We start from the raw sequence: 26,931 nt of genomic DNA, 5'->3' as shown, positions 1-26,931 counted from the left end.
AATAATCCGTTATAACAAATTAGTAATCCGTCATAACGAATTAATAATCCGTAATAACAAATTAATAATCCGTAATAACGAATTAAATAATCCGTTATAACGAATTAGTAATCCGTAATAACGAATTAAATAATCTGTAATAATAATTAGTAATCCGTAATAACAAATTAAATAATCCGCAATATATATTCTTGCAGTGGCTCTAATGGGCTTTCGTACAAACCTGTTATAAACAAGAGAAAGTAACTTATCTGGAAATGTACTTATAAATGAGTAAAAAATTGTTACATTAACTAAATGAGTGGCAAAGTCATCGCAAAATTTCAAGTTTGTTATCAGTTAGTTCATGTTTTCATTATCAAGTTCAGTGTTCTTCACAGACTTTTTTCTTGGGAGGGCGGCATGACGTCATCGGACGGGCGCCCGGCGGTATGACGTCATCGAGCGAATAGCGTTTGTTTTTTTTTTACCACATTTTTATCAATGGGACCTAAATCGAAGCTCCTGATTGGTCCGCTTCCGTTTTAAGTTCGCATAATAATACATCAGAGAACTGGCATATGGCAAAAAAAATCGGAAAATAGGCCGAACAAAAATACGTGTCCGAAATCTGGGCCACGCTGCCATTACCCACATGTACATGTATGTACAATACACTTCATGCCCAATTTCCGGACACCAATTCCTGCTTTATTTTCAATTCAAACAAAATTTTACAATGAAAAAAAAATGATCGGTGTTTTCATTGCATAAAATGCCTGAATTACGGTTAGAGTAATTCAATAATGGAGTCATCAATAAAGGAGTTCACTTCTTACTTGAGAAAGTCGAGGGAAAAGTCCGAAAGATAAGGGCACCGTTCATGGTGCTTCAATTATGTCCATGATTCAACCACACAACTCCACTACTCCACTTGCATTCATACTTGGGGAAAAATCAGGCATTATCATATCTTTCTCTTCCGACAAATGCCAGTGAAATGTTTCGCTAATGCTCTCTTCGTTATCCTCGAGATAATCATCTCATTGCATTTTGTTCAACTAAATCTGAAACCTCCGAAAATCGCACAACATAAAGATTTTATCCACTGGATCGTTCACAAGGCTACCCGTTCCCGACCGGCCATGTGCTAGCGGACGGTACGGTGCGGTAGGTGCGCTGGTACCATTGCATATTCGCACGCACGTGCGACACAGTGATTTTTCCATGTCGCCTGTCAATGTGTAACCTTTTGTCCAGCCGGAGAAGGCTCCGATCAGTGTTGTCTCCTTTGTTTCTACCGTTTAAACACTCCGATAACGACTGGTGAAAAAGATTAAAACTACGTTCGCGATGATTTTAACTGCCATTTCCATCAACTTTTCTTCAAAATTATGATTGAAATAAAATGACATTTTGTGAAAAAAATCGTTAGAACATCCATGATTTGTAAAATTTTTGGCAGGGCGGTCAATTTTCTTGGCAGGGCGATCAATTTTCTTGGAAGGGCGGCCAATCCTTTGGCAAGACGGCCTTCCCAAAACCTACATGTGGAGAACACCGAAGTTGAGCCGATGTCTTAAGAATTACTTTTGTATAATTTGGCCAATGTAGTAAGCATCTTCTTCAGTTAAATCATGTAGATCACGTGTTGACAGTTTCAGATTCACGTATCTGTCAAAAGATGGTCCTGTTTGATAAAATGATGTTGCGTAGTAGCAGACTGTTGAGATAATTTACCTTGAATCAGAATCAGTCAAGTCTGTAGTTGGCGCAGCTCTCCACGGTAGTCACAAACTTGTCAGCATCAACCTGGGAGATGGTGACATTGTTGAGATGGCACATCTTCCCTGACAGGTTGAAGGAGCGGCAGTTGGGATCCTTGTAGCAGGCCATGCAGCATTGTATCGGGTGCTTGATCTGGGTGACCGTGTAGGTGTGGCCCAGCAGCCAGTAGGGTGTGGTCATCAGGCCAGCATCTTGCTTACTCACAGCTTGGCAGCGAAGTGAAGTATATATTTGTTTCTCACATATATATCGATATTTTTTGGAACAATCAAGTGCTTTAGATTTTGAAGTGAAGGGCACTAGCGCTATGCATGTCTGTTCATTGTTGAGCATTGCAAGCTGCTGTTGGTTATCATCAGAGCACACCCACCTCCCATCTATCTCCTTACAGCCAAGCCAGAGCCGTTTGCCTTTTAATGTGGCAGGAAATGCTTGCTGCATTATTTCTCCTATAAAGTCTGTCTCTTCCTTGGAGTTGAGTACCAGCAGCTGAGCATTCAGACTTACACATCTCTTGTAAGCCTCAATCAATGGGACTCTGTCTGTAATATACTTGATGTAGCAAGTGTGGTTGTAGTATGTCCATCCTTGTGGACAGCTTGTACAGGTAGCATCAGCGCCAAGTACAGCAATCATCAGAGCAAGCCATCCTCCCAACAGAATGCTTTGCATCTCCAGATACATTCTGAGTAAATCCTTGCAGGCAGTTTGCAATGGTCACTCAATCTGAGCTCTCACTGCTGTGTCTGATAGCGGGATTGAGCTGTCTTCCCGTCGGCATCCAATCCTTAAATGATACCAAGCCTTTCCTTAGTGAGCCAGTTGCTGTCCATAATTTCCAGACAGATTACTTTAATTGACAGTGAGAGTGATATTTGATTGTCATTGTTGTCTTACTATGAATATGCCAGTCATATTGAGGTTGGGTATTTGTTTTGACAAGCCACAACCTGACAGGTATATTAAAATACTGAGATTTAGAATTTCATCATCCATAGAAATGTGGTGATCGCTGTTCATTAGAAGCTAGTTACAACCTGTTGTTGCTTCTGTCATCCATTCAATCATCCTGTCAATATGCAGGGCGTATTAAAAGTGGATTTTTGTTTCCACAGCCCGCAGCAGCCACATAAACATTGAAGTTCAGATCTTCACTGTCTGTCAAAATATTTTTTATTAAAGTCTTTGCCCTTCAGCGATTGTCAATCCTTTGAGAAGAAGAACATTTCGAAAGCTATCAATGAAAGTTATTTTCAAGCTGATGAGATGTAAACAAGTCAGTAGTGGGTGTAGTTTCCGTGTTGTCAACATCAGTCTGAGGTACTGGAGAGTTTAAGAGATACAGGTACTAGCGATTGTGTTGAGGGAAAGCTTGTAAAGAGTTCCAAGTTTTTGTTTGTATTGAGCTCATGTAGGGCCAGCATTCATGAAATTGGGTCGCACTTATTGCATGTATCAGACAAGAGTGCGTGTGATTTATTCTTTTATACTTCCTGCTGATTACAAATCAATTTGGTAGTTGGCACAGCTCTCCACGGTAGTCACAAACTTGTCCGCATCAACCTGGGAGATGGTGACATTGTTGAGATGGCACATCTTCCCTGACAGGTTGAAGGAGCGGCAGTTGGGATCCTTGTAGCAGGCCATGCAGCATTGTATCGGGTGCTTGATCTGGGTGACCATGTAGGTGTGGCCCAGCAGGCAGTAGGGTGTGGTCATCAGGCCATCATCTTGCTTGCTCACAACTTGGCAGCGAAGTGAACCACTCACTTTTTTTTGTTTCTCACAAATATATCGATATTTGTTGGAACAATGAGATGCTCTTGATTCTGAAGTGAAGGGCTTAAGCATTCTGCATGTCTGTTCGTTGTTGAGCATTGCAAGCTGCTGTTGGTTATCATCAGAGCACACCCGCCTCCCATCTATCTCCTTGCAGCCAAGCCAGAGCTGTTTCCTAATTGACCTGCCAGGAAATGCTTGCTGCATTATTTCTCTAATAAAGTCTGTCTCTTCCTTGGAGTTGAGTACCAGAAGCTGAGCATTCAGACTTTCACATCTCTTGTAAGCCTCAATCCAAGGGATTCTGACTTTAATAAACTTGATATAGCATGAATGATTGTAGTATGTCCATCCTTGTGGGCAACTCATACAGGTAGCATCAGCATTGAAAACACCGACTATCACAGCAAGCCAACCTCCAAATAGAATGTGTTGCATCTCCAGATACATAGTTGGTTATTCAATTTGTAAATTATATCAAGTTGATTAAATTGATTGAGTAATGGAAACTAAAACAAATTACTATCAGATTGTAGAATGATATAACTCCAAATCCATCTTACAGCAATCCAACTCAATATTTGCCACTCCAATGTCAATTTCCTTCATCAAAGTGTAGAGAAGATGCTTTCATGTCTCATACCTGTGCCGAGCCCAGACTGACTGCCACGTCAACACAATTTTTCTCATCAGCAAAAGATGTTTTCATCTGTTTGGGTAAAGTTGGCATGGAAACAGGTCTGTTAATTATATCTATTATAGCTTTATAATATTGAAGATGATAATAAAAACAGCAGGAACCAAAAAATGGAGTCTCATGTAAACATTCTGTGGAGTTGCAGAATTTAATCAAAAGTCAATTAGTTACGCTTCAAAAGACCTGACTATCCTTTTGTCTAGTCAAGGTCTTGCAACTGTGCGTTATTATACAGGTAGATTTAGCAGTGATTGTTATATTGGCTCTTAAATGCGGTTCTTGAATTCAAGCATGAAATTAGCCATCACTGAGTCAGGCAGCAGATTACATATTCAGTTCTTAGGGATGGGTCATACTTTGTGTCAATGTAAAGAGAAAGAGAATTGGACCTCATAAAACAATCAGGGAACAGACTAAGATGTATAGGCAGCTAAAGCAACCAATCCCTTTGGGCTCTTGTGGATTGGTGGTGGCCCCTCCCCTATTTCTATTTGTTACCATATCCCTCCTGCTTTATAGTCAACCATAAAGATTTGTTTGTTGCATTGTGAATAATGTACTATTGTGGTCATATTCCTTAGCTGTCTATTGCTTCCTTGAAAGTTTCAGCATTCACAACTCTTGACTTAAAAAAAGGCAACCGCGTTTTTCTCTTCATACTTCAGGCAAGCCTTTGCACTTTACACAAGGTTCTACACAATGTTGTTATCAGATCAAATTATGAAACTTCAACAACTTCATTTGAAGTTAAATAAAGAAACAGCATGACATAATGCGAACAAAATTAAGAAATTGCCTTGAAAGTGCACATAGACCATCTTTGAAGTTACTACTTATTACTAATATCTAAACAGTATAGTGTTTGAAAATGTATCTGACAGAGTATTTTCCTTTCAATATTGGAAATAAGCACACATGCCCTTAGAAACTTGTTTGTTCAACAAAATTCTGAATGTTTAGATTTTTAGTTGTTTTTTGAGTGGGGCTGCGTTTTCCCTGAAACTACCACAAAGAATTAAAAATAAAGAACTCTCAATGAGCTAAAGTCACATTGTTAACAGCAAACCAACCACCATCTTATTAAATAGATGCATAATTATATTTTAAGTATTTTTTTTATTTGAAATGAAAAAAAAAATGCAGAAACTTCTGTTTAAGAATAATAATTATTAATTTCTGGTCTAAACCTCAGGCTGTAGTGATATTTAGTCATTTACAACACACCAAATGCAGTAACATATTTACAATGAGCAGAAAATTTTCAATAATTGAATATTTTTTAAGCTAATAGTTAGCATTATTACCTTAGGTTGCATACCCCATGCTCTCCAAAGAATTACTTTTTTATTTCTCCAAATTTCAAATTGAATGTTTTGTTACAATGGAAAAGCTTATGTACATGTACTCCAATTCCGGGCAACTGCAACCCTCTGAAAAAAAGATTTTCATTTTGCGCATAAATGACCGTACCCTGCGATAGTAGACAGATCGTCAGGACGCAAATAATTTGAATTTTGTGAAGAAAATACTCAGTAACCAAACATTCATGGATTTTTATGCCCCGCTGGCAAAGCCGAAGGGGCATACTGTTTCCGCCTTGTCCGTCCGTGTATGTGTGATCTGATACACCATGCCCTCTGGAGACGTGTGTACAATAGGGAACAAAAGATTATATATGTCTCCACAGGGCAATTTCTATAGATGAATAGGTCTCCACAAGGTTTTCACGAAATAGATATATGGATTTTACTCAAAAACTAGGAATTTCCAAGGTGGGTTGATCCGTCGCAAATGGAAGAGTTTTAGAAAAGGGATACTAAGTCCGAATTTCAGCCCAGGAAATTAATTCTGGTTAAAATAAGAGCATTTTGAAATTCACTTTCAAACTCGAAAACTTTACTACAAGAGAACAAAGAAATGTCTCCACAAGGATACAAATTTCAGTGTATGTGTGTGTGTGCGTGTGCATTTGGTTCCACAGCGATATCTGGATTGTATGTCCATGTATACCTTGATACAATGAAGGTAGCTTGCTAGTATAACTTATAGAAAATGAATAAGATTTGAACCCCATAAGACAAAGGCCAGGATTAAAACAATAGGAATTTTTTTTTTTTTTTTTAACCAAACCAGTATACATGTGCAAATGTAATCACTCACTAATATATTGGGGGCCAGTACACTGTTTATACATGTTTTTTGTATAATCAATGTGGCTTCTCCATCCTTTTTTCTTGGACAGTCATATTTTTAATTGAAACAACAGAAAAAAAATTCTCAACAAACACATGTACATGTACATGTAACACTAAAACTTGAGACTTGCACCGTAGTACATGTACATGAACATGTTATGCAGCTCCGTGGGTTGTTCTTAGGATTTTGAGTCACTTTCGGACCCCATAGGCCAACTGTTCTCATTATTAAAAACCAAAGAAATGATGTCATGATGATAACTCAAGCTTATTCAAATAACCATGTTTTCTTTTGATTATTTGAAAATTCTTATTTCCATGTATGCCTTGTAAATGCTCAAAGGATTATGCTCAAAGGATTTGCCTTTGAGAAATGTCTTGCTTAAGACTGAAAATATCCAGTCAGTTTGCTTAAATCACATACAATGACTTCTCAACAGAAAAGCAAAAAACAAAAATTCATTATGGGATCATAGGCATCAATACATTACATATATAACCTAAAGAAAACAATAAAGATGTCAATAAACGTTCCATGTGACCCAGGGAAGTTGATGTTAATAGAGTGATGTTATGTCATGGAAATAGGCATGGTCGCGGGTCATTTGTGTTTTTTAACACTACTTTTCTTGTCTTGTCATGCATGCTTTAGGCAAGCCTTTATTTGCACTTTACACAACGTTCTACACAATGTTGTTATCGGATCAAATTATGAAACGTCTTCTACAACTTCATTTGAAGTTCACTAAAGAAACAGCATGACATAGTGCGAATAAAGTTAAATTGGCTTGAAAGTGCAAATAGTCCATCTTTGAAATTTTTACTTATCACTAATATCTAGACATTAAAATGTTTGAAAATGCAGTACACGTCAGAGAATTTTCCTTTCAATATTGGAAATAGACATACATGTCATTAGAAAGTTTTTTGTTAAACAAAATGCTGAATTTTTTTGCATGTGTGGGTCTACGTAAAACTACCACAAAGAATTAATATAGAAGAACTTTCCATAAGTAAAAGTCACACTGTCAACAGCCAGAACTACCATCTTATTACATAGATGCAGAGTTATATTTTATTATACAGAAAATTCTCTGTTTAAGAATATTAATTAATTTCTCGTCTAAAACTCAAGCTGACTTGATATTTACAAGACATCAAATGCAATAACGTATTTCACATACATATTGTTTAAAATGTGCAGACAATTTTCAAAAATTCAAATACATTTTTTTAAAGAAAAGTTAGCATTATTGCTGAACGTTGCATACCCCATGCTCTTCAATGGAATTCCTTTTTTTATTTCTTCAAACAAATTTTCTAATTGAGTGTTCTGTTTTAACAGAACATCCTTTTGTCGTCCTATTTTGGACGTGTGCAAATCTCTGGAAAAAAAAGCTTTCATTTTGCACACAATTCAACCTGCCGGCAAGAGTTGAAAGATCGTCAGGACACAAATAATTTGAATTTTGTAAAGAAATAAGTGCATAACCAAACATCCAGGGATTGTTTTTGTTCAATGTCTCATAAAAAAAAATATCGGGGTGAAACTTAAAATAGCACAGGGAATGCAACTTTGAACTTCAAAGACACTTTACTTTTTTCACAATTACAACATAAGTGCAGAATATATTATATAAGTTGAAAATATTTATCACATTTTTTCTTCTCTAATACCAACTCATATTTCTATACCAACTTATATATTATACTGTGTGCACTAATATAGTGCAAGATCACTTTTCAAAATGTACATAACCTTTTCAGGCATTCAAAAACAACATTGTTTTATTTTCTAAAAATTAATTACTAAGGCACTGTACTTTGTGACAATTACAATACGTGATCAGATGTCCTCCCTTTATTTTAGTAACATCAATACACAGGCATTTTATGGTGAAGGCTTCAATATCGGCAATTTCTGGAGCCTTTTTGAATACTCAAATCTTGAATGTAAAGTTAATCCCAAACCTGTTATAAACAAGAAAAAATAATTTATCTGGAAATGTTATATTAACTAAATGAGTAGCAAAGTCATCGTAAAATTTCAAGTTTGTTATCAGTTAGTTCATGTTTTCATTAACAAGTTGAGTCAATGTCATTAAGAATTACATGTGTATAATTTGGCAATGTAGTAAGCAATCTTCTTCAGTTAAATCATGTAGATCACGTGTTGACAGTTTCAGATTCACGTATCTGTCAAAAGATGGCCCTGTTTGATGAAATGATGTTGCGTAGAAGCAGACTGTTGAGATAATTTACCTTGAATCAGAATCAGTCAAGTCTGTAGTTGGCACAGCTCTCCACGGTAGTCACAAACTTGTCAGCATCAACCTGGGAGATGGTGACATTGTTGAGTTGGCACATCTTCCCTGACAGGTTGAAGGAGCGGCAGTTGGGATCCTTGTAGCAGGCCATGCAGCATTGTATCGGGTGCTTGATCTGGGTGACCGTGTAGGCGTGGCCCAGCAGGCAGTAGGGTGTGGTCATCAGGCCAGCATCTTGCTTACTCACAGCTTGGCAGCAAAGTGAACCACTCACTTTTTTTTGTTTCTCACATATATATCGATATTTTTTGGAACAATCAAGTGCTTTAGATTTTGAAACGAAGGGCACTAGCGCTGTGCATGTCTGTTCATTGTTGAGCATTGCAAGCTGCTGTTGGTTATCATCAGAGCACACCCACCTCCCATCTATCTCCTTACAGCCAAGCCAGAGCCGTTTGCCATTTAATGTGGCAGGAAATGCTTGCTGCATTATTTCTCTTATAAAGTCTGTCTCTTCCTTGGAGTTGAGTACCAGCAGCTGAGCATTCAGACTTACACATCTCTTGTAAGCCTCAATCCATGGGACTCTGTCTGTAATATACTTGATGTAGCAAGTGTGATTGTAGTATGTCCATCCTTGTGGGCAGCTTGTACAGGTAGCATCAGTGCCAAGTACAGCAATCATCAGAGCAAGCCATCCTCCCAACAGAATGCTTTGCATCTCCAGATACATTCTGAGTAAATCCTTGCAGGCAGTTTGCAATGGTCACTCAATCCGAGCTCTCTCTGCTGTATCTGTTAACGCGATCGAGCTGTGTTCCCGTCGGCATCCAATCCTTAAATGATACGAAGCCTTTCCTTAGTGAGCCAGTAACTGTCCATAATTTCCAGACGGATGACTCTAATTGACACTGAGAGTGACATTTGATTGTTATTGTTGTCTTACTATCCAAATGCCAGTCATATTGAGGTTGGGTATTTGTTTTGATAAGCCACAACCTGACAGCCATATTAAAATACTGAGATTTAGAATTTCATCATCCATAGAAATGTGGTGATCGCTGTTCATTAGAAGCTAGTTACAACCTGTTGTTGCTTCTGTCATCCATTCAATCATCCTGTCAATATGCAGGGCGTATTGAAAGTGGATTTTTGTTTCCACAGCCCGCAGCAGCCACATAAACATTGAAGTTCAGATCTTCACTGTCTGTCAAAATATTTTTTATTAAAGTCTTTGCCCTTCAGCGATTGTCAATCCTTTGAGAAGAAGAACATTTCGAAAGCTATCAATGAAAGGTATTTTAAAGCTGATGAGATGTAAACAAGTCAGTAGTGGGTGTAGTTTCCATGTTGTCAACATCAGTCTGATGTACTGGAGAGTTTAAGATACAGGTACTAGCGATTGTGTTGAGGGAAAGCTTGTAAAGAGTTCCAAGTTTTTGTTTGTGTTGAGCTCATGTAGGGCCAGCATTCATGAAATTGGGTCGCACTTATTGCATGTATCAGACAAGAGTGCGTGTGATTTATTCTTTTATACTTCCTGCTGATTACAAATCAATTTGGTAGTTGGCACAGCTCTCCACGGTAGTCACAAACTTGTCAGCATCAACCTGGGAGATGGTGACATTGTTGAGTTGGCACATCTTCCCTGACAGGTTGAAGGAGCGGCAGTTGGGATCCTTGTAGCAGGCCATGCAGCATTGTATCGGGTGCTTGATCTGGGTGACCATGTAGGCGTGGCCCAGCAGGCAGTAGGGTGTGGTCATTGGGCCAGCATCTTGCTTACTGACACCTTGGCAGCGAAGTGAACTGCTCACTTTTTCTTGTTTCTCACAAATATATCGCTTAATGTTAGAACAATCATGTACTCTAGATTCTGAAGTGAAGGGCTTCAGCACTGTGCATGTCTGTTCATTGTTGAGCATTGCAAGCTGCTGTTGGTTATCATCAGAGCACATTCGCCTCCCATCTTTCTCCTTACAGCCAAGCCAGAGCCGTTTGCCTTTTGAATTGCCAGGAAATGCTTGCTGCATTATTTCTCTTATAAAGTCTGTCTCTTCCTTGGAGTTGAGTACCAGCAGCTGAGCATTCAGACTTTCACACCTCTTGTAAGCCTCAATCCAAGGGATTCTGACTTTAATAAACTTGATATAGCATGAATGATTGTAGTATGTCCATCCTTGTGGGCAACTCATACAGGTAGCATCAGCATTGAAAACACCGACCATCACAGCAAGCCAACCTCCAAACAGAATGCTTTCCATCTCCAGATACATAGTTGGTTATTCAATTTGTAAATTATATCAAGTTGATTAAATTGATTGAGTAATGGAAACTAAAACAAATAACTATCAGATTGTAGAATGATATAGTATCTCCAAATCCATTTTACACAAATCCTACTCGATATTTGTCACTCCAAAGTCAATTTCCTTCATCAAAGTGTAGAGAATATGCTCTTACGTGTCATACCTGTGCGGAGCCCAGATTGACTGCCACGTCAACACAATTTTTCTCATCAGCAAATGATGTTTTTCATCTGTCTGGGTAAAGTTGGCATGGAAACAGGTCTGTTAATTATATCTATTATAGCTTTATAATATTGAAGATGATAATAAAAACAGCAGGAACCAAAAAATGGAGTCTCATGTAAACATTCTGTGGAGTTGCAGAATTTAATCAAAAGTCCATTAGTTACGCTTCAAAAGACCTGACTCTCCTTTTGTCAAGAAAAGATCTTGCAACTGTGCGTTATTATACAGGTAGATTTTAGCAGTGATTGTAATATTGGCTCTAAAATGCGGTTCTTGAATTCAAGCATGAAATTAGCCATCACTGAGTCAGGCAGCAGATTACACATTCAGTTCTTAGGGATGGGTCATACTTTGTGTCAATGTAAAGAGAAAGAGAATTGGACCTCATAACACAATCAGGGAACAGACTAAGATTTGTAAGCAGCTAAAGCAACCAATCCCAAGCAGCTAAAGCAACCAATGAGCAGAAAATTTTAAATAATTGAATTTTTTTTAAGCTAATAGTTAGCATTATTACTTTAGGTTGCATACACCATGCTCTTCAAAAGAATTACTTTTTTATTTCTCCAAATTTCAAATTGAATGTTTTGTTATAACGGAAAACCTGATGTACATGTACTCCAATTTTGGGCAACTGCAACCCTCTGAAAAAAAGGTTTTCATTTTGCGCATAAATGACCGTACCCTGCGATAGTAGACAGATCGTCAGGACGCAAATAATTGTGAAGAAAATACTCAGTAACCAAACATTCATGGATTTTTATGCCCCGCAGGCAAAGCCGAAGGGGCATGCTGTTTCCGCCTTGTCCGTCCGTGTGTGTGATCTGATACACCGTGCCCTCTGGAGACGTGTGTACAATAGGGAACAAAAGATTGTATACGTCTCCACAGGGCAATTTCTATAGATGAATACGTCTCCACAAGGTTTTCATGAAATAGATATATGGATTTTACTCAAAAACTAGGAATTTCCAAGGTTGGTTGATCTGTCGCAAATGGAAGAGTTTTAGAAAAGGGAGACTAAGTCCGAATTTCAGCCCAGGAAATTAATTCTGGTTAAAATAAGAGCATTTTGAAATTCACTTTCAAACTCGAAAACTTTACTACAAGAGAACAAAGAAATGTCTCCACAATAGATACAAATTTCAGTGTATGTGTGTGTGCGTGTGCATTTGGTTCCACAGCGATATCTGGATTGTATGTCCATGTATACCTGGATTCAATGAAGGTAGCTTGCTAGTATAACTTGCAGAAAATGAATAAGTTTGAACCCCATAAGACAAAGGCCATGATTTTTTTTTTTTTTTTTTTTTAACCAAACCAGTATACATGTGCAAATGTAATCACTCACTAATATATTAGGGGCCTGTACACTGTTTATACATGCTTTTTGTATAATCAATGTGGCTTCTCCACCCTTTTTTATTGGACAGTCATATTTTTAATTGAAACAACAGAAAAAGTTTTCTCAACAAACACATGTACATGTACATGTAACACTAAAACTTGAGACTTGCACCGTAGTACATGTAAATGAACATGGTATGCAGCTCCAGGGATTGTTCTTAGGATTTTGAGTCACTTTCGGACCGCATAGGCCAACTGTTCTCATTATTAAAAACCAAAGAAATGATGTCATGATGATAACTCAAGCTTATTCAAATAACCATGTTTTCTTTTGATTATTTGAAAATTCTTATTTCCATGTAGGCCTTGTAAATGCTCAAAGAATTATGCTCAAAGGATTTGCCTTTGAGAAATGTCTTGCTTAAGACTGAAAATATCCAGTCAGTTTGCTTAAATCACATACAATGACTTCTCAACAGAAAAGCAAAAAACAAAAATTCATTATGGGATCATAGGCATCAATACATTACATATATAACCTAAAGAAAACAATAACGATGTCAATGAACGTTCCATGTGACCCAGGTAAGTTGATGTTAATAGAGTGGTGTTATGTCATGGAAATAGGCATGGTTGCGGGGCATTTGTGTTTTTTAACACCGTACTTTTCTTGTTTTAGTCTTAAATTGCTGATAACGATTGCAGAATTTATACTAAAAAGAAATGAAATTTCTGAGTATTTGCTTCCTTTGCTTATTTACAGGCCGTGGATGAATTTTACTCCAAACTGGAAAGTCAGAAGACAGACATGAAGGTTCTCCAACAGGTAAAAATAAAACCAAAACGTCATGTCACATTCTAACTTTCTGTTCATCATTATCATATACTTATCTTGGCTTTCTGTTTATCTGTGATATGAGCAAATTCAAGAATTTTGTATTAGAAATTGAACCAAAAAATCAAGTGCTTTAAAAAATTGCATCCAGGAAGGGCAACTCCCAAGATTGACTTATGGGCCAAGTTTGGGCGGTTTGTTCCTGACATGGGTATTGTTGTTCTTGCAAAACCCTGACATTTAGATGTTGTGTGATCCTGTTCCAAGTGTAGTGTTCGTGGGTATCGTGTTCCTGCCGTTCGAGCGCAAGAACAATACCCGTGTCAAGAACAGACTGCCCGAAATTGGCCATCGTGTGTTAGATCTTGTGTTCTCCCGTTTTAATCCTAATAATTGCTTACTGAAAACACATTGTTGCAAAGGCTTTCTAGTAAAGTAACATATATGTTAAAATGATCTTTATTTGATTACAGGAAAAAGATGCACTGAAAAAGCTGGAAAATGTGAAGAAAGACCACGAGAAACGTCTTGATCAGCTGATGAAAGCACAGGTACAGAACCCTAGTAGGGCCAAATAATTTGTTATTGAATAGACCGATCTAGTAAACTCTGCCCCGTGATGTTGTGCACAATCACAACCGTGAGTACACAACAAAACGCTCAGATAACAGTCTGATATGCTTGGATAACGCACCATGCACACATAGACATACACATGCTTGTTTTACAACACTATGTGGATAATCCTCGTTTTCCTGTAGTTTAGAAATGACATGTTTAAAAACGTTGCCACTCGCACTGAAAGAATTTTTTTGAATGACCTTGATTCCCTTTCATGTTCTACTTCATTTTGCGACAGATAAACTTAACCCAAATTCCTCTAAAACTGGTAAAACTGGTGGGGGGGGGGGTTCTCAGAAAGTGGAATGCGCTGTGTGGACCTGTGCAAGTCCACACAGTGTCTCGAGACCCAACATTGTGTGGACATCTATTGTTCACAAGTCCACATAGTGTATGCAATGCTTGCTCACATGTCTTTGTCCAAGTGCAAAGGGGGCAGAGCTTATGGCCGAATCAAAAGGGTTTATTATGGAGCAAACAAGTGCGGGGAAACAAGTACATGCACATAAGGCCTCAGCTAAATGCACACGCTAAAAAAGGGTCCAACTACACCAATGTTTTTTGGGGGTTTTTTTGTTGAGGATCTAGAGTCAGTAGAGTGTGAGGCAGTCGCAACTTTACAACTCTTTTTTTTATCAATCATTGGATCCCTTTTAACCTAAGACCAAGTCTGTCATAATCCGTCACTGACTCTGCTTCACATAATGCTTCAGGACCAAATCCGCTGAAATCCACCACAAATCCATCACTGCCATAGGTGGATTTTGATGGACTTGGTACTTATGGCTTGCCTACCAAAATCCCCCCAAAATGGGGGGATGGATTTTGATGGAGTTGGAAAGTTTAGTGTTAATGAAATGGCCTTTTTTTTATGCCAATTTCCTGTAATCCATATTCCATATAACTGTAGAGTTATGACTAGACAAACTGCCAGACCAAATCGAAATTGCCGAACATGGCACTTTCAAATCGAACCAAACAGAACTTGGTTCTTCAGTTGGCGTGCTTGGCAATTCATGTTTGAGCATCAGGTGTTTCTGCTTTGTCAACTAAAATTATTAAAACTTGCACATTAATATAATCAAAGTATTTATTTCAATTAAAAGAAAACAAAAAAAAGGATGACAGTAATCGTTTAAAATGAAAGGACATTCAAGTCATGTACAATCCTTGTTTATGCCATGTCATCATGCGTCACTGACTACTTCATAGGTCTAGACTAAAACAAAATGTTGTTTCTGCATTTTCATTTTTTGAACACATATTATTTTTGCAATTGTATGTCATTTTGAACAATTCCTAGATATTTAAGGGGAAAAATTAATTGATTTTCTGAAATCCGTAGGATGTTGAATTTCATGACAAAACCTAAAATGGGGCTAGACAGAATACCAAAGGTAGAATTCCCATTCTGTCACTCGCTTTAATACCCACTCAAAGTTTTGGACAAGTCATGCATTTTGTACTTGTTTTATATTTTTAGCTTTTTAAGTTTTTTTGTTTTTACTTTTGGCAGGAGATAGACATGAGGAAAGGTGAACTCATTGAGATGAACCTTCCACTGGTAAGTCTTCAAGGTGTGAATTGAATGCTTTTTTTCCCCAAGCAGATTTCAAATGACTGATGATTTCTTTCCTTGTCTCAAAAAAATTCTGGCATTTTAGAGAAGTAGTTCAAATAACGGATGGGTCCTAACAGAAATGTGAAGAATTCCTGCATGCAGGAACTGTAGAGTTTTGAATGAAAATAACACTAAAAGTAAGGTCTGTCACGAGCCAATAAGGCCCCTCAGACCGCGTTTATCTCCAGGTTCCTTGGCGTGAAACGACTGGGAATATTTCTATTCCCCCTGGATGGCATTCCACTCCATTGCAGGTTACTCCCCAGCTCATGGATACGGTGGACACAATAGGATTCTGTTTTATTTGGGTAAAGTCTTTTGTATTTACCCAAACCAAATAGCGCCCTCCTATTGTGTCCATCTCAAATAGGCTAATGCTGGTAACCATATATACCTCTGGGTGGAGAGAGGAAAGTGGAGGTGTAGTGGCTTGCCCAAGGGCACAACATATGACCAGCAGCTGGATTCGAACCCCTGACACTCTGATCATGAGTCACAAACCCTTACCACTAAGCCTCACACCCTGCAAACTACACTAAATACATGGCTTATTTACATCTAAAGTACTTTTGTAGGTTGATTGTCTCAATTTCTTGTGTACTTAAACTGTTTAAGCAATGGTATCCAAGTTGTCTACCTGCCGATTGTTGTGTGCTTTGGGGTTTTTTTTTTCTTAATCCAAAAGAAGACAAAAAATATAACTTGCACATATGTTGGAGCAAAAGAAATCATCGTAAATGACAGCACAGTTCTCCATTTTCAGCTTGTAAGAGATCTGTTGATGCCCTCAGTAATTTCACATGCTCCGGCTGAACAGACCCCTTGTATCTGACCTCACATCCGAGGACAGGTCTTTGTTCCACTGTGATACATATGAGTTGACGCTTTGTATTTTCATTGTAACTGAATTTAAATAAGTCAAAACTGCCCTCAGTGAGGGCGCACCGTGCAACGGGTCTGTTGGATATGCAGAAGGGAGAATGGCTAAGTTTCATTGTGTGCATCCATAGATCGAATATCCATCTAGTTTACTCATCAGTTATTGGATCAATCAATTATCGTTTCCAAACAGGTGGACCAGGCCATTAAAGTTGTGCGGAGTGCGATAGCCAATCAGATCGACTGGACGGAGATTAATAACATCATCCATGAAGCGCAGGCTCAGCAGGATCCCGTCGCATCGGCCATTAAAAACCTCAAGTTGGATACCAACCACATTACTATGGTGCTAAGGTCAGTCCCAACCGGCCGTAAACTTTGTCTTTGTGCTGGACCTGAAAGGATTTATCCGCTCTGTTCACAAGCACCCCCTCACCAGCAAAGGAAGTACAGTTGGGGGTGACCGACCGACGCCATCTTGCCTGACTGCAATTCATTTTCCGCGAAGCGCGGTCACTGCGTGTAAATAGTACAAATCCCCTGGTGTACGTGCGTCACACACAAGGAACGGTGTGCGTCAACCAGCGAAATGTCCCGCCCATGGTTGTTCGGTGAAAGGGCGCCCTCTTTTGGTAGCGCACGGAGCTCATAGCATCTTGTCCTTGGACCGACTCACTGACTGCCCGATTCACTGAGTTTAAATGATGTCCTCAACTGAAACTTTTGGTCTAGCTCAAATAGGCAAGTCCAGTCTTGTTGAGGGCATAGCCACTGGTCCTTAAGGTTTTCGCAAAGATGTAGGGTGTAAAGGCCATTCTCTAAGGCTTTAGCGGCACCGAGGCCAAAAAAAAATTTGTACCGCAAAGTATGTGTATCCTGTGTCCTTAGTCTGCATGAGCATGGAATTAAAGTGATATACAACATTTGCAAACATCAAACAACACAACTACCAAATTATTATGAAATACCTTACTTTGACTGTAAGTAAATAATAGCCTCAAGCATCCAGTGAAATCATGGCACTTGGTGTGCTGTCACTTTCAAGAAAAGTGGAATTTTTGTATCAATTTCCAACGATGGTTGGCCGACCATCGTTGGGAAATGACTGAGTTTTTTCAAATACTGCCCTCAGTCTACCAAATTTAGTTAGTCCACATTTTGTTTGCAGTCGATTACACATCCGCGAACAGATGTAAGCCAACTAGTCTGGTTCCCTGACCTGACAATTCCCAGAAGTCTATAAATTGCTCCGTTTCATCTGAAGTGGGGTCAGAAAACCGGACTACACGAACAGCTTTTTTTTTCTGGGCTTTGAACACAAAACTTTAAACTGGTTAGTGTAACAATATTTGCAATAAAATACTAACCCCCCAAATCCATCAAATTCTGAAAATTACAGCAAAGGCAAATGTTGTATATTACCTCTAAATGCAAGCAAGCAACATCTTGACATGTAAATCTTACGTAACCGTGCTTTTACGGACCATTGTGTTTCAGGAATCCTTATGAAGACCAGCAAGAGGAGGAAGGAGAGAACTCACAAGAATCCAGCAGGAAACAGAAGAAGAAAGACAAGGCCAATTATGTGGATATTGACTTGGGCTTGTCGGCATATGCCAACGCCAGAAGGTACGTGTTGTCAGGCCTCTTAAAACTATGCGATCCTATTTCGCCTGTAATTTGTGTTGGCAGCACGTGTTGCAAAGAGTTACCTGTGCAGAATATGGAGGATCGATGATATACCAGGGATGTAGTCGAGTCCAGCGCAAGTCCGGTCAAAAGAAAATCATAAATCCGTACACAAGTCCAGTCACAAGTAAAAGGGGACTCGAGGATGAACTATAACATAGGAACGTCTGTGTCACAGTCATTTTAATTTGCTTGAGACTGAAGGACTTGTGAGGACTTGTGAGGACTTGTGAGGATTTGTAAGGACTTGTGAGGACTTGTGAGGATTTGTGAGGACTTGTGAGGACTTGTGAGGACTTGTGAGGACTTGTGAGGATTTGTGAGGACTTGTGAGGACTTGTGAGGATTTGTGAGGACTTGTGAGGATTTGTGAGGACTTGTGAGGACTTGTGAGGATTTGTGAGGACTTGTGAGGACTTGTGAGAATTTGTGAGGACTTGTGACGACTTGTGAGGACTTGTGAGGACTTGTGAGGATTTGTAAGGACTTGTGAGGATTTGTGAGGACTTGCGTGTGGACAAACTGGCTTTTGACAATTTTTCTGTAAATGGCCGCCATTTCTTTATTTAGGCTTCATTTTGACTGCCGTTTTCACCGATACCACCAAGATCTTATAGTTAAGGAATATCTAAAAAAAAAAATCAACATCTCTTTCAAATTTTGAGAAATCTGTGTCTGAAAAGTGTGAACTCTTTTGGACCACCCAGTAGTTTTATTTTACATTCTTGCACAGTTTGCCTTTTCACTACACTTTTGTTGGAAATAATCTTCTTATCATTTGGTTTTCCTGTGATTGTTGTGTCGTTTGTTCAGGTTTTATGAACAGAAGAAATTTTCAAAGAAGAAGGAACAACGGACAGTAGATGCATCTGAGAAGGTTTGTGACATGATAGAAAAGAAACTGAAACATTTTGGGGAGATTTTTTTTTTTTTCATTTTAAACTATAGATTAATCAATTTTTTGTTGGATGGATTAATTAGTCGATGACATTTTGTTACTTAGTCAGAAATTTTTGTATTTCAGGTGTAAATATCAAACAAACCACAAGAATGAAGTTTGAGTTTTCTCTCGCATCTAATAGGCTATCAAGTCAGCTGAACGTAAAACAAAACAGGCCCTGAAAGACGTTGCAACGGTTGCAAGCATCAACAAGACAAGGAAGACATACTGGTATAAAACCATTATTTGTTATTCCTTTATAATTTGCAACCATTTTCAGTTCGTCATGTTTTTGCCAGTTCTTGATAACTGGCCAAAAAGGGGAAACTAAGAAAATTCAAAGACTGTTAAAGAACTAGAGATGTGAAGTTTGTTTCCATTGTTTTTTCTTGTTTCGGAAAAAACACAAATATGTAGTGCTATATGGACCAAAACTCCAAGTTCATACCGGTAGCTGTAGATTTTCTCAGAAACGCACTTTGCTTTTGAAGGTAGCGTTTATCATTTGCAGCTATCCAAAATGTAACTGACAAAATTATTGCTGAAAAACTCACATGGTTTAAAGATAGTAATGGCACTAAACTCCCTGCGAAATTCTTTCTGGCATGACATTTTGAAGAAAACAATAAAAGAAGGCAATTTCCAAAGATGAGTCAAGACACATTTTTGGAAATTTCCGTTATTAGTTGGTTTGTAATTGGACAAATTTGTGAACGGCTGTGCGCAAGGGTAGACATAACGCACACACGCCAATCGTGGAGGTCCTATTGTCCCTCTTTTGTTTGTACTAACATTTTAGGAAGACTCTCATATGTTTTGTACACGACCCCAATCGCAGACGTATGCTGGGAATCGGGGACGATATTGTTCTCTTTTGTTCTCTGGTATTTTTCGTCCATGGTTTGAAAAGATGAACACGTACACGCGCGGTTGTTATTTTTCTTCGGTTCTGTGCGTGACATTGTGTAGTTGCAATTGGCTGAAAGAGAACGTGTCCCAGAAGCTGATTCTGGGCACCATTTCAATCATGACTCTGCAACTTTGGAATTGAAATTGAGATCCTAGAATATTGTTGTCTTGGAAACTACAGTCTTCAGATTGTAAGCACTTTCGTTGCTTCAAACGAAAAAATTCACAAATGGCAAATGATGTACCTTTAAAGAAATCTGCTTCACATGGTGTATCGGCAACATCTCTCAAGTTGTAATCTCCAACATGCAAAGCTTCAATGACAACTATATATAGTTTTGTTACCCGCCATTTCTTACCCGCCATTTAAGATAGCAACAGTAAAATTTCTGTGAATAATGATCAGTGGATTTGTCCATTGGCCAAGTTTCGTTAATAGGTAAAAGTGACATGTGTTGTAGATGGCTTTGATGTGAATATTATACAAATATTGACTGCTCCAAGGGGTGTGGTAAAACTAGCCTCCCGAGGTGATCCATGGAGCATTCTGTTTTCCTGAGGCATAGCCAAGGGAGATGGAACCCTCCATTGATCACCGAGGGAGGCTGGTGTTACTACAACATGAGTTCAAGCAGTCAATATGTTTTATAATGCCTTACGCACAGATTCGGCTTGATTTTAAGAGATAACTGATTAATTGTAAACCAAAATCCAGTTACATGTACTTCTGTTTTAACATAAAAATCAAGATACAGAATCTGTGGGTGAGGTGTTATAACACACCATGACACTTTTCTCGCATCAGCTGATATCCTCGTTTTTCACTTCACACTGAAAAACACTGTACAAAGTCTTGTAAAAATTGGAATTTCCTTGTTTTTTTGTTAATTCCAAGTTGCGTGCCTGATGACAGCTGTAACCCCATTTGACTAGTTTATTTTTAATGAAAGCTTTGTACAATGAATACTCTACAAAATTGTGCAATTTTAATCACAGCTCAACAGAAGCAGTTGTAAAAAAATTCCTAACATTTCCAGTTTATTTAAAGTGGTGTCATCAATTAGGATTCAAATGAACTCAGTGTTGTTTCTTCTTCATTTTAGAGTTTGGTTTTTGTTTGTGTAGGTTTGAAAAGTTTTATTGGTTTGTAAGCTCCGAGAACTACCTTATCATTGCTGGAAGAGACCAACAGCAAAACGAAATCGTCGTCAAGAAGTATCTATCACAAGGTATGACATCATATCAATAATGGTAAAAGAAAAATATTTTTTGAATAAAATTCTCTGATAGGTTTCATTTTGTCTGAAGTATATATGGATCATTTGTAAAATCAAGCTTACTTACTACACTTTGTTTTGTATGGAAAGGGGTATGGATTTTTTATTTCTTACTGTGAAATTTTTTTTGAAGGTGACATATATGTGCATGCCGATCTTCACGGAGCTAGTAGCGTGATCATCAAGAATCCAACCGGTGGACTGGTACCCCCCATTACTCTGCAAGAAGCTGGTGTGATGGCCATATGCTACAGTGTGGCGTGGGATGCTAAGGTGGTTACCAGTGCATGGTGGGTGCATCACGATCAGGTGAGAAGTGGTGGTGTATAGGGCTCGCTTAATGACGGCCATCTCTGTAGGAGAACTGCAACTGCGTATTTTACGCAATCGAGCACGCATTGCTCAGTGTTGAAAATGTCCCAAACACGCGCTTATTGCTCAAAATGTGTTCGAAATACAACGCAGCTGATGTGCGTTATGCAAGTTAACGCTCAAAATGCCGACGCACGTGGATGGTCTGTAGGAAATGACGTCAATTGAACGAGCCCTATTGGTTACTCCTTTGTGGGTTTGGCAACTCACGTTCTCAACTCCAATCCAGGCACGCTAGCAATGCTATCACGAAGGCCCCCTTCAATGGCGAAAACATTGTGCTAGCTATTGTTCAGATAATCCATTGCAGGGCAGGCAATTTGTACAATAGTGTACAATGTGATTTATCCATTGAAGGGGGCCTAGTGAGTGTACAGTGATCACAGGCGTCGAGAAGGATTCGTCGATAAGGCTGGTGAAATATGGAATACAGTGGAACGTCGCTATAACGAACATCGTGGGATCCACAAAAATTGTTCATAATAAAGATCGTTCGGTGTAGCGATTTTAAAGCTGCCGGTGCTCCGGTACTCACTTTTCAATAAAAAGCGCCCTTCAGTCCTTCACCCTGCACGCCCTGGTAGTTACTGAAAGATGACTTTGAACACATGCCGACTATTGAATAATGTAATTACACAGTGTTTGAGCTTCCCACCTAGTACAGCAATGGGTGGCTTTGTCTTTTTTCAACAGCAATGTTAGGCACCTTTTGTACACAAAAATCGGGAGCCAAGGACGATGTTCGGTATAGCCGATTACTATACCTCATATATATTCATGATCGAGAGCCGAACTCTCACTGGTCAATTCACCATCACGTGCCAGATGTTATTTTTGCTGTTTACCAAACGCGCGCGAGGATTCACGCACAGGGTAAATATGCATGCGTAGTAGACTGTTGCACGGGTTACCCGTGCGACAGTCTACTACGCATGCGCTTTACAAAGCTATCTTGGAACTGTCGCACGGGTTAGTATGCACGCGCCAACATCGCCAAAACGCACGGGTGTAGCACGAGGCGAAGTTTGTCAACCTCCAATACCTCGGGGAGCGAATATCGACTGTCCACCCTCAAACCATGTTATATTTGTATAATGTTCAGTATAGCGGTGTTCAGTACAGCGACGTTCCACTGTACTGGGATAACTACCATTCACCACTGATGGTGGATATCAATCCCACACGAGCCATTGAACCTTTTCTCGATCGCTGATTGGTTCCCTAGGAAAGCCTAGGGAGAAAATAAAGACAACTTTAAACCGCTGAAACGAAATGGCCAAGACATTAGTGCGAGTAGGCACGCTGGTTTAATTGTTGTGCCATTAGAGGGCGCACAATGCACCGTCATCTATCGATCACTAGCGTCTTGGGCCAAGACTACTCTGTAATCAGCATTGGTTCTAAAATTTGACCGGACATTTTTTTTATTCTTTCTATTTGCAGGTTTCTAAAACGGCACCTACCGGAGAGTACCTGACAACTGGTAGTTTCATGATAAGAGGTCAGTTAAATAAAACACATGTTTTGAAGATTAGATCTGGCATTGATATTATTGACGAATGAGTACAGTTATTTATAAAAGTGAAAAGCCTCTTTAGAGAGGAGGGAAAAATATAAAAAAGCTGATCAGACTAAAAGACCGAGTACATTTCATTTCAACTTGCACATAGTATGCATTAACAGTCACAATTCATGCAGATTTTAAGTTGTGGGTAAATTTTCAATTTTCTGTACTTTTATCTCCACAGGTAAAAAGAATTATCTGCCGCCAGCACAGCTCATGATGGGCTTTGGCTTCTTGTTCAAGGTATGAAATGCAATCCTGAGGGATTAGCCACTTCTGAAATTTTGCTTAATCATGTTAAGTTCGTCTATCTCTCTCTCTCTCTCTCTCTGAGTTTGTTTTGCTGATTTGCTGTATCGTGCAGTAGCAGCCTTTGGTGTTTTTTTTATGTACTGTTTAGTTTTCTGTAAAATCCCTTTATTTATCTGTTTTAGGAACAGTGTTGATTCATTTTGCTAGTGTTTTATTAACCTGTGAATGGGTAAAAAAATCACGCATTTGGACTTGAACAAGTCAAGTTAGGCTACATGTATATGTGCATGTTGCCATATGCACAATGAGGCAGTGCATCATGTTCTGAGTGTGTATTACCAGACCAGCACAAATGTACGTCTTCTACATAACCCCCGAGGACCGACACACAAAGGGAGAACAACAGATCCTTTCAGTCCTCGGGAGTTGGGTCTTTTGTTGGAAACGGTCCTCTGTAGTAAGTTTGTGTGCTTAGTCTATGGGAGAGTGTTATATTACAGGGACAAAGGGAAACACAAAGCATTGTCCTCGAGAGTATAGTAAAACACGTCTGTGTGCTTTGTTTGTGCTCATCACTGTGTACAGATTAGGAGCAAAACAAGTCAGTTTGAAGGGACAACTTACACAATAGTTGAGAATAGAATGTTTAAGTGATGTCGATGGTGTCATTTGATGATGTCATTGCAGGTAGATGACTCTTGCGTCTGGAGGCATAAAGAGGAGAGACGAGTACGAGGCATCGAGGAAGATGGGATGTCCCTGGCCGACAGCTCCACGGTAAGGAGGATGTTTCCTGCACCTTAACCCTAACCCTGCCAGATGCAACACAATGCATCAGGTGTAAAAGTCTGTGGGACCTTGCTGCATTGAGCCATCAACACTAGTGCATAAACGACAAATTCTGAAACAATGAGAGCTAGTCCCATTGAACAATGCCACAGTTGTATCCTGCTGCAGTTGGTGACCACGGTCTCTGAGGCAGTTTGGCCTTGAGATTTTTGGCCTGATGGATCTTGCTACACTGGGCAGGCTTGTTATTTTGACAAGTGCTGCATGTTGCTGCGTTCAGCAGGGTTTCTAGCCAAAATACTCTGGAGGGTTAGGGTTAGGGGCAAATTTACATAGAAACATTGTAACAAAAAATGGCAAATCCGTGGTAGTCAACATTTGTACATGGGCAGAAAAACCATGGCGAATTATGTAAAATTACGCAAATTAAAGTCATGACCAAGCTCCATAGCATTCCAGTTAGTTGATCAGAATGCAGATATATCACACAGTATTTTGAAAACTCTGTCCAGTTTCTAAGCACAGTAGTTCCTTGCCCTACCACGTCACATGATCTGATACACCGTGCCCTCTGGAAACATGCACACAATAGGGAACAAAAGATTGTATACGTCTCCACGAGGCAATTTCTATAGATGAATACGTCTCCACAAGGTTTTCACGAAATAAATATATGGATTTTATTCAAAAACTAGGAATTTCCAAGGTATGTTGATCTGTTGCAAATGGTAGAGTTTTAGAAAAGGGATATGAGGTCCCAATTTCAGCCAAGGAAATTAATTCTGGTTAAAATAAGATCATTTTGAAACTGTACTTTCAAACTCAAAAACTTTAGTACACAAGAACAAAGAAATGTCTCCACAAGGATACAAATTCCAGTATTGTGTGTGCACACGCAGTGTATGTTGTCCCCATTGGTATTTTTTAACTTTTGGTTTGTTTTTTTATCCGGTTACTGCGCGCAGTGTAAATTTCCCCCAACAGTCAATTTAAGGAAAGTCAGTGGCGTAAATACGTGTTGGCAAGTGAGGGGGGTGGGGGATGACCATACTGCAAAATCCTAAAATTGCCCAACCATGGAAATTTGAAAGGCGAATCTTTACAATCCTTATCTTTACACACAAACAGTGCATTGAAAGCTTGCAGACTGTTTTTTTTCCCCATTTTTCAACTATTTGATAAATTTGAACCGTTGGAAAATTAGAAAATAATTGTTTGTTTCTCACCACAAAAATCTTGGGGGATGATCCATTGGCTCATTCCCCCCCCCCCCCCCTGGGATTTACGTCAGGTGAAAAGCACATTGTGGATAAAATAGTTTTCTTGTCCGTCCAGGTGGATGGTTCAGTGGATGAAGAGATTCAACTGGAAGGTGACAGTGATGACAGCAGTGAAAAGGACGGCAGTGAGGGGAAGGAGAAGACATCAGAACAGGACAACCAAGCTGGTAAGTCTCTAGCCCAATCACTACCCTGAAGGGAATGCATTCCCAAAAAGGCTAATGTATTCCGTATGTACTTTAAGAACTAGGTTAATCAGACTACTAGGCGCACTGCTGTCAGTACAATTTCAGAATCTTAACAGTAACGAGGTGGCGCCGCCTCGCCCGCTTCGCAGGAGGAGGTGGTAATGGATGAAAGGCACAACTACAAACAAACACTGTACAATTTGAAATGTGGAGACCCCTTGAGTGAGAAAGTGGTAGTGCATGTGCATAACTTTGTAGTCGTGCATGATTTTGTGGTAATTATGATGTGTACGGGAAACATGGGACATGATAGTACTTAGCATGGGGCCGACAGGTCAAAGGTCAAGGTCACTATTGCCCAAAACAATAGAAATATTGTCAGCATGATTGCTTGAGAAATACTTTACTTTAGTGAGAAAGTGGTAGTGCATGTGAATAATTTTGTAGTCGTGCATGATTTTGTGGTCATTATGATGTGTACGGGAAACTGGGGACATGACAGTACTTCGCATGGTTGTCCTTGACGGAGAAATTAGAGGCACAATATGGGACATGTTCTAATTTGTCCAAGGAATTTGGAAAGACGGAAGTCATTGACCTCTTGGACGTCTTTGTTAAGAAGTGTATACACGTGTAGCTGGCCCCCTGGGTTATGTTGTGAGAGTTTCCACAACCAAACTCCAGGCTGGGGAAGGAATTGCCCACCAGGTTATTGAAGGACAGGAGAAGCAGTTGACAGGACAATAAAAACAAACTATTTACAACATTTGCAAACAACAAAAAACAAAATTTATTTTGAAATACCTTACTTGACTGTAAGTGAATAACAGTCTCAAGCATCCTGTGAAATCATGGCACCTAGTGTGCTGTCATTTTCAGGAAAAGTGGAATTTTTTGTATCAATTTCCAACAATGGTCGGCCAACCATTGATGTTATCGTTGGAAAAAAACTGACTGGGAAATTGGGGGAATTTACAAAATTTAGTTAGTCCACATTTTGTGTCCAATCGGTAACAAGCCAAACGAGTGCAAGCCAGCTAGTCTTGTTCCCTGACCTGACAATTCTCAGACGTCTATAAATTGCTCCGTCTCAGCTGAAGTTGTGTCAGGGAACCAGACTACAAGAACA

At 39.2% G+C, this 26,931-nt stretch overlaps 1 protein-coding gene across 1 annotated transcript in view; it reads left to right on the top strand.

Moving 5' to 3' along the window:
- The window catches only part of LOC119745387 (nuclear export mediator factor Nemf-like), a 55,936-nt gene that overhangs the window by 15,962 nt on the left and 13,043 nt on the right, over nucleotides 1–26,931 (top strand). The window contains exons 10-22 of the mRNA XM_038221707.1: nucleotides 13,350–13,412; nucleotides 13,895–13,972; nucleotides 15,559–15,606; nucleotides 16,736–16,896; nucleotides 18,040–18,171; nucleotides 19,045–19,108; nucleotides 19,314–19,402; nucleotides 21,206–21,309; nucleotides 21,491–21,666; nucleotides 23,173–23,230; nucleotides 23,478–23,536; nucleotides 24,233–24,322; nucleotides 25,670–25,781. Of these exons, the coding sequence (XP_038077635.1) occupies nucleotides 13,350–13,412; nucleotides 13,895–13,972; nucleotides 15,559–15,606; nucleotides 16,736–16,896; nucleotides 18,040–18,171; nucleotides 19,045–19,108; nucleotides 19,314–19,402; nucleotides 21,206–21,309; nucleotides 21,491–21,666; nucleotides 23,173–23,230; nucleotides 23,478–23,536; nucleotides 24,233–24,322; nucleotides 25,670–25,781 (1,234 nt within the window). The remainder of the gene's footprint in view (nucleotides 1–13,349; nucleotides 13,413–13,894; nucleotides 13,973–15,558; nucleotides 15,607–16,735; nucleotides 16,897–18,039; nucleotides 18,172–19,044; nucleotides 19,109–19,313; nucleotides 19,403–21,205; nucleotides 21,310–21,490; nucleotides 21,667–23,172; nucleotides 23,231–23,477; nucleotides 23,537–24,232; nucleotides 24,323–25,669; nucleotides 25,782–26,931) is intronic.

This window comes from Patiria miniata, unplaced genomic scaffold (genome assembly GCF_015706575.1).
Source record: "Patiria miniata isolate m_02_andy unplaced genomic scaffold, ASM1570657v1 HiC_scaffold_7, whole genome shotgun sequence".
Taxonomy (NCBI): domain Eukaryota; kingdom Metazoa; phylum Echinodermata; class Asteroidea; order Valvatida; family Asterinidae; genus Patiria; species Patiria miniata.
This window is presented reverse-complemented; position numbering and strand designations above follow the sequence as displayed.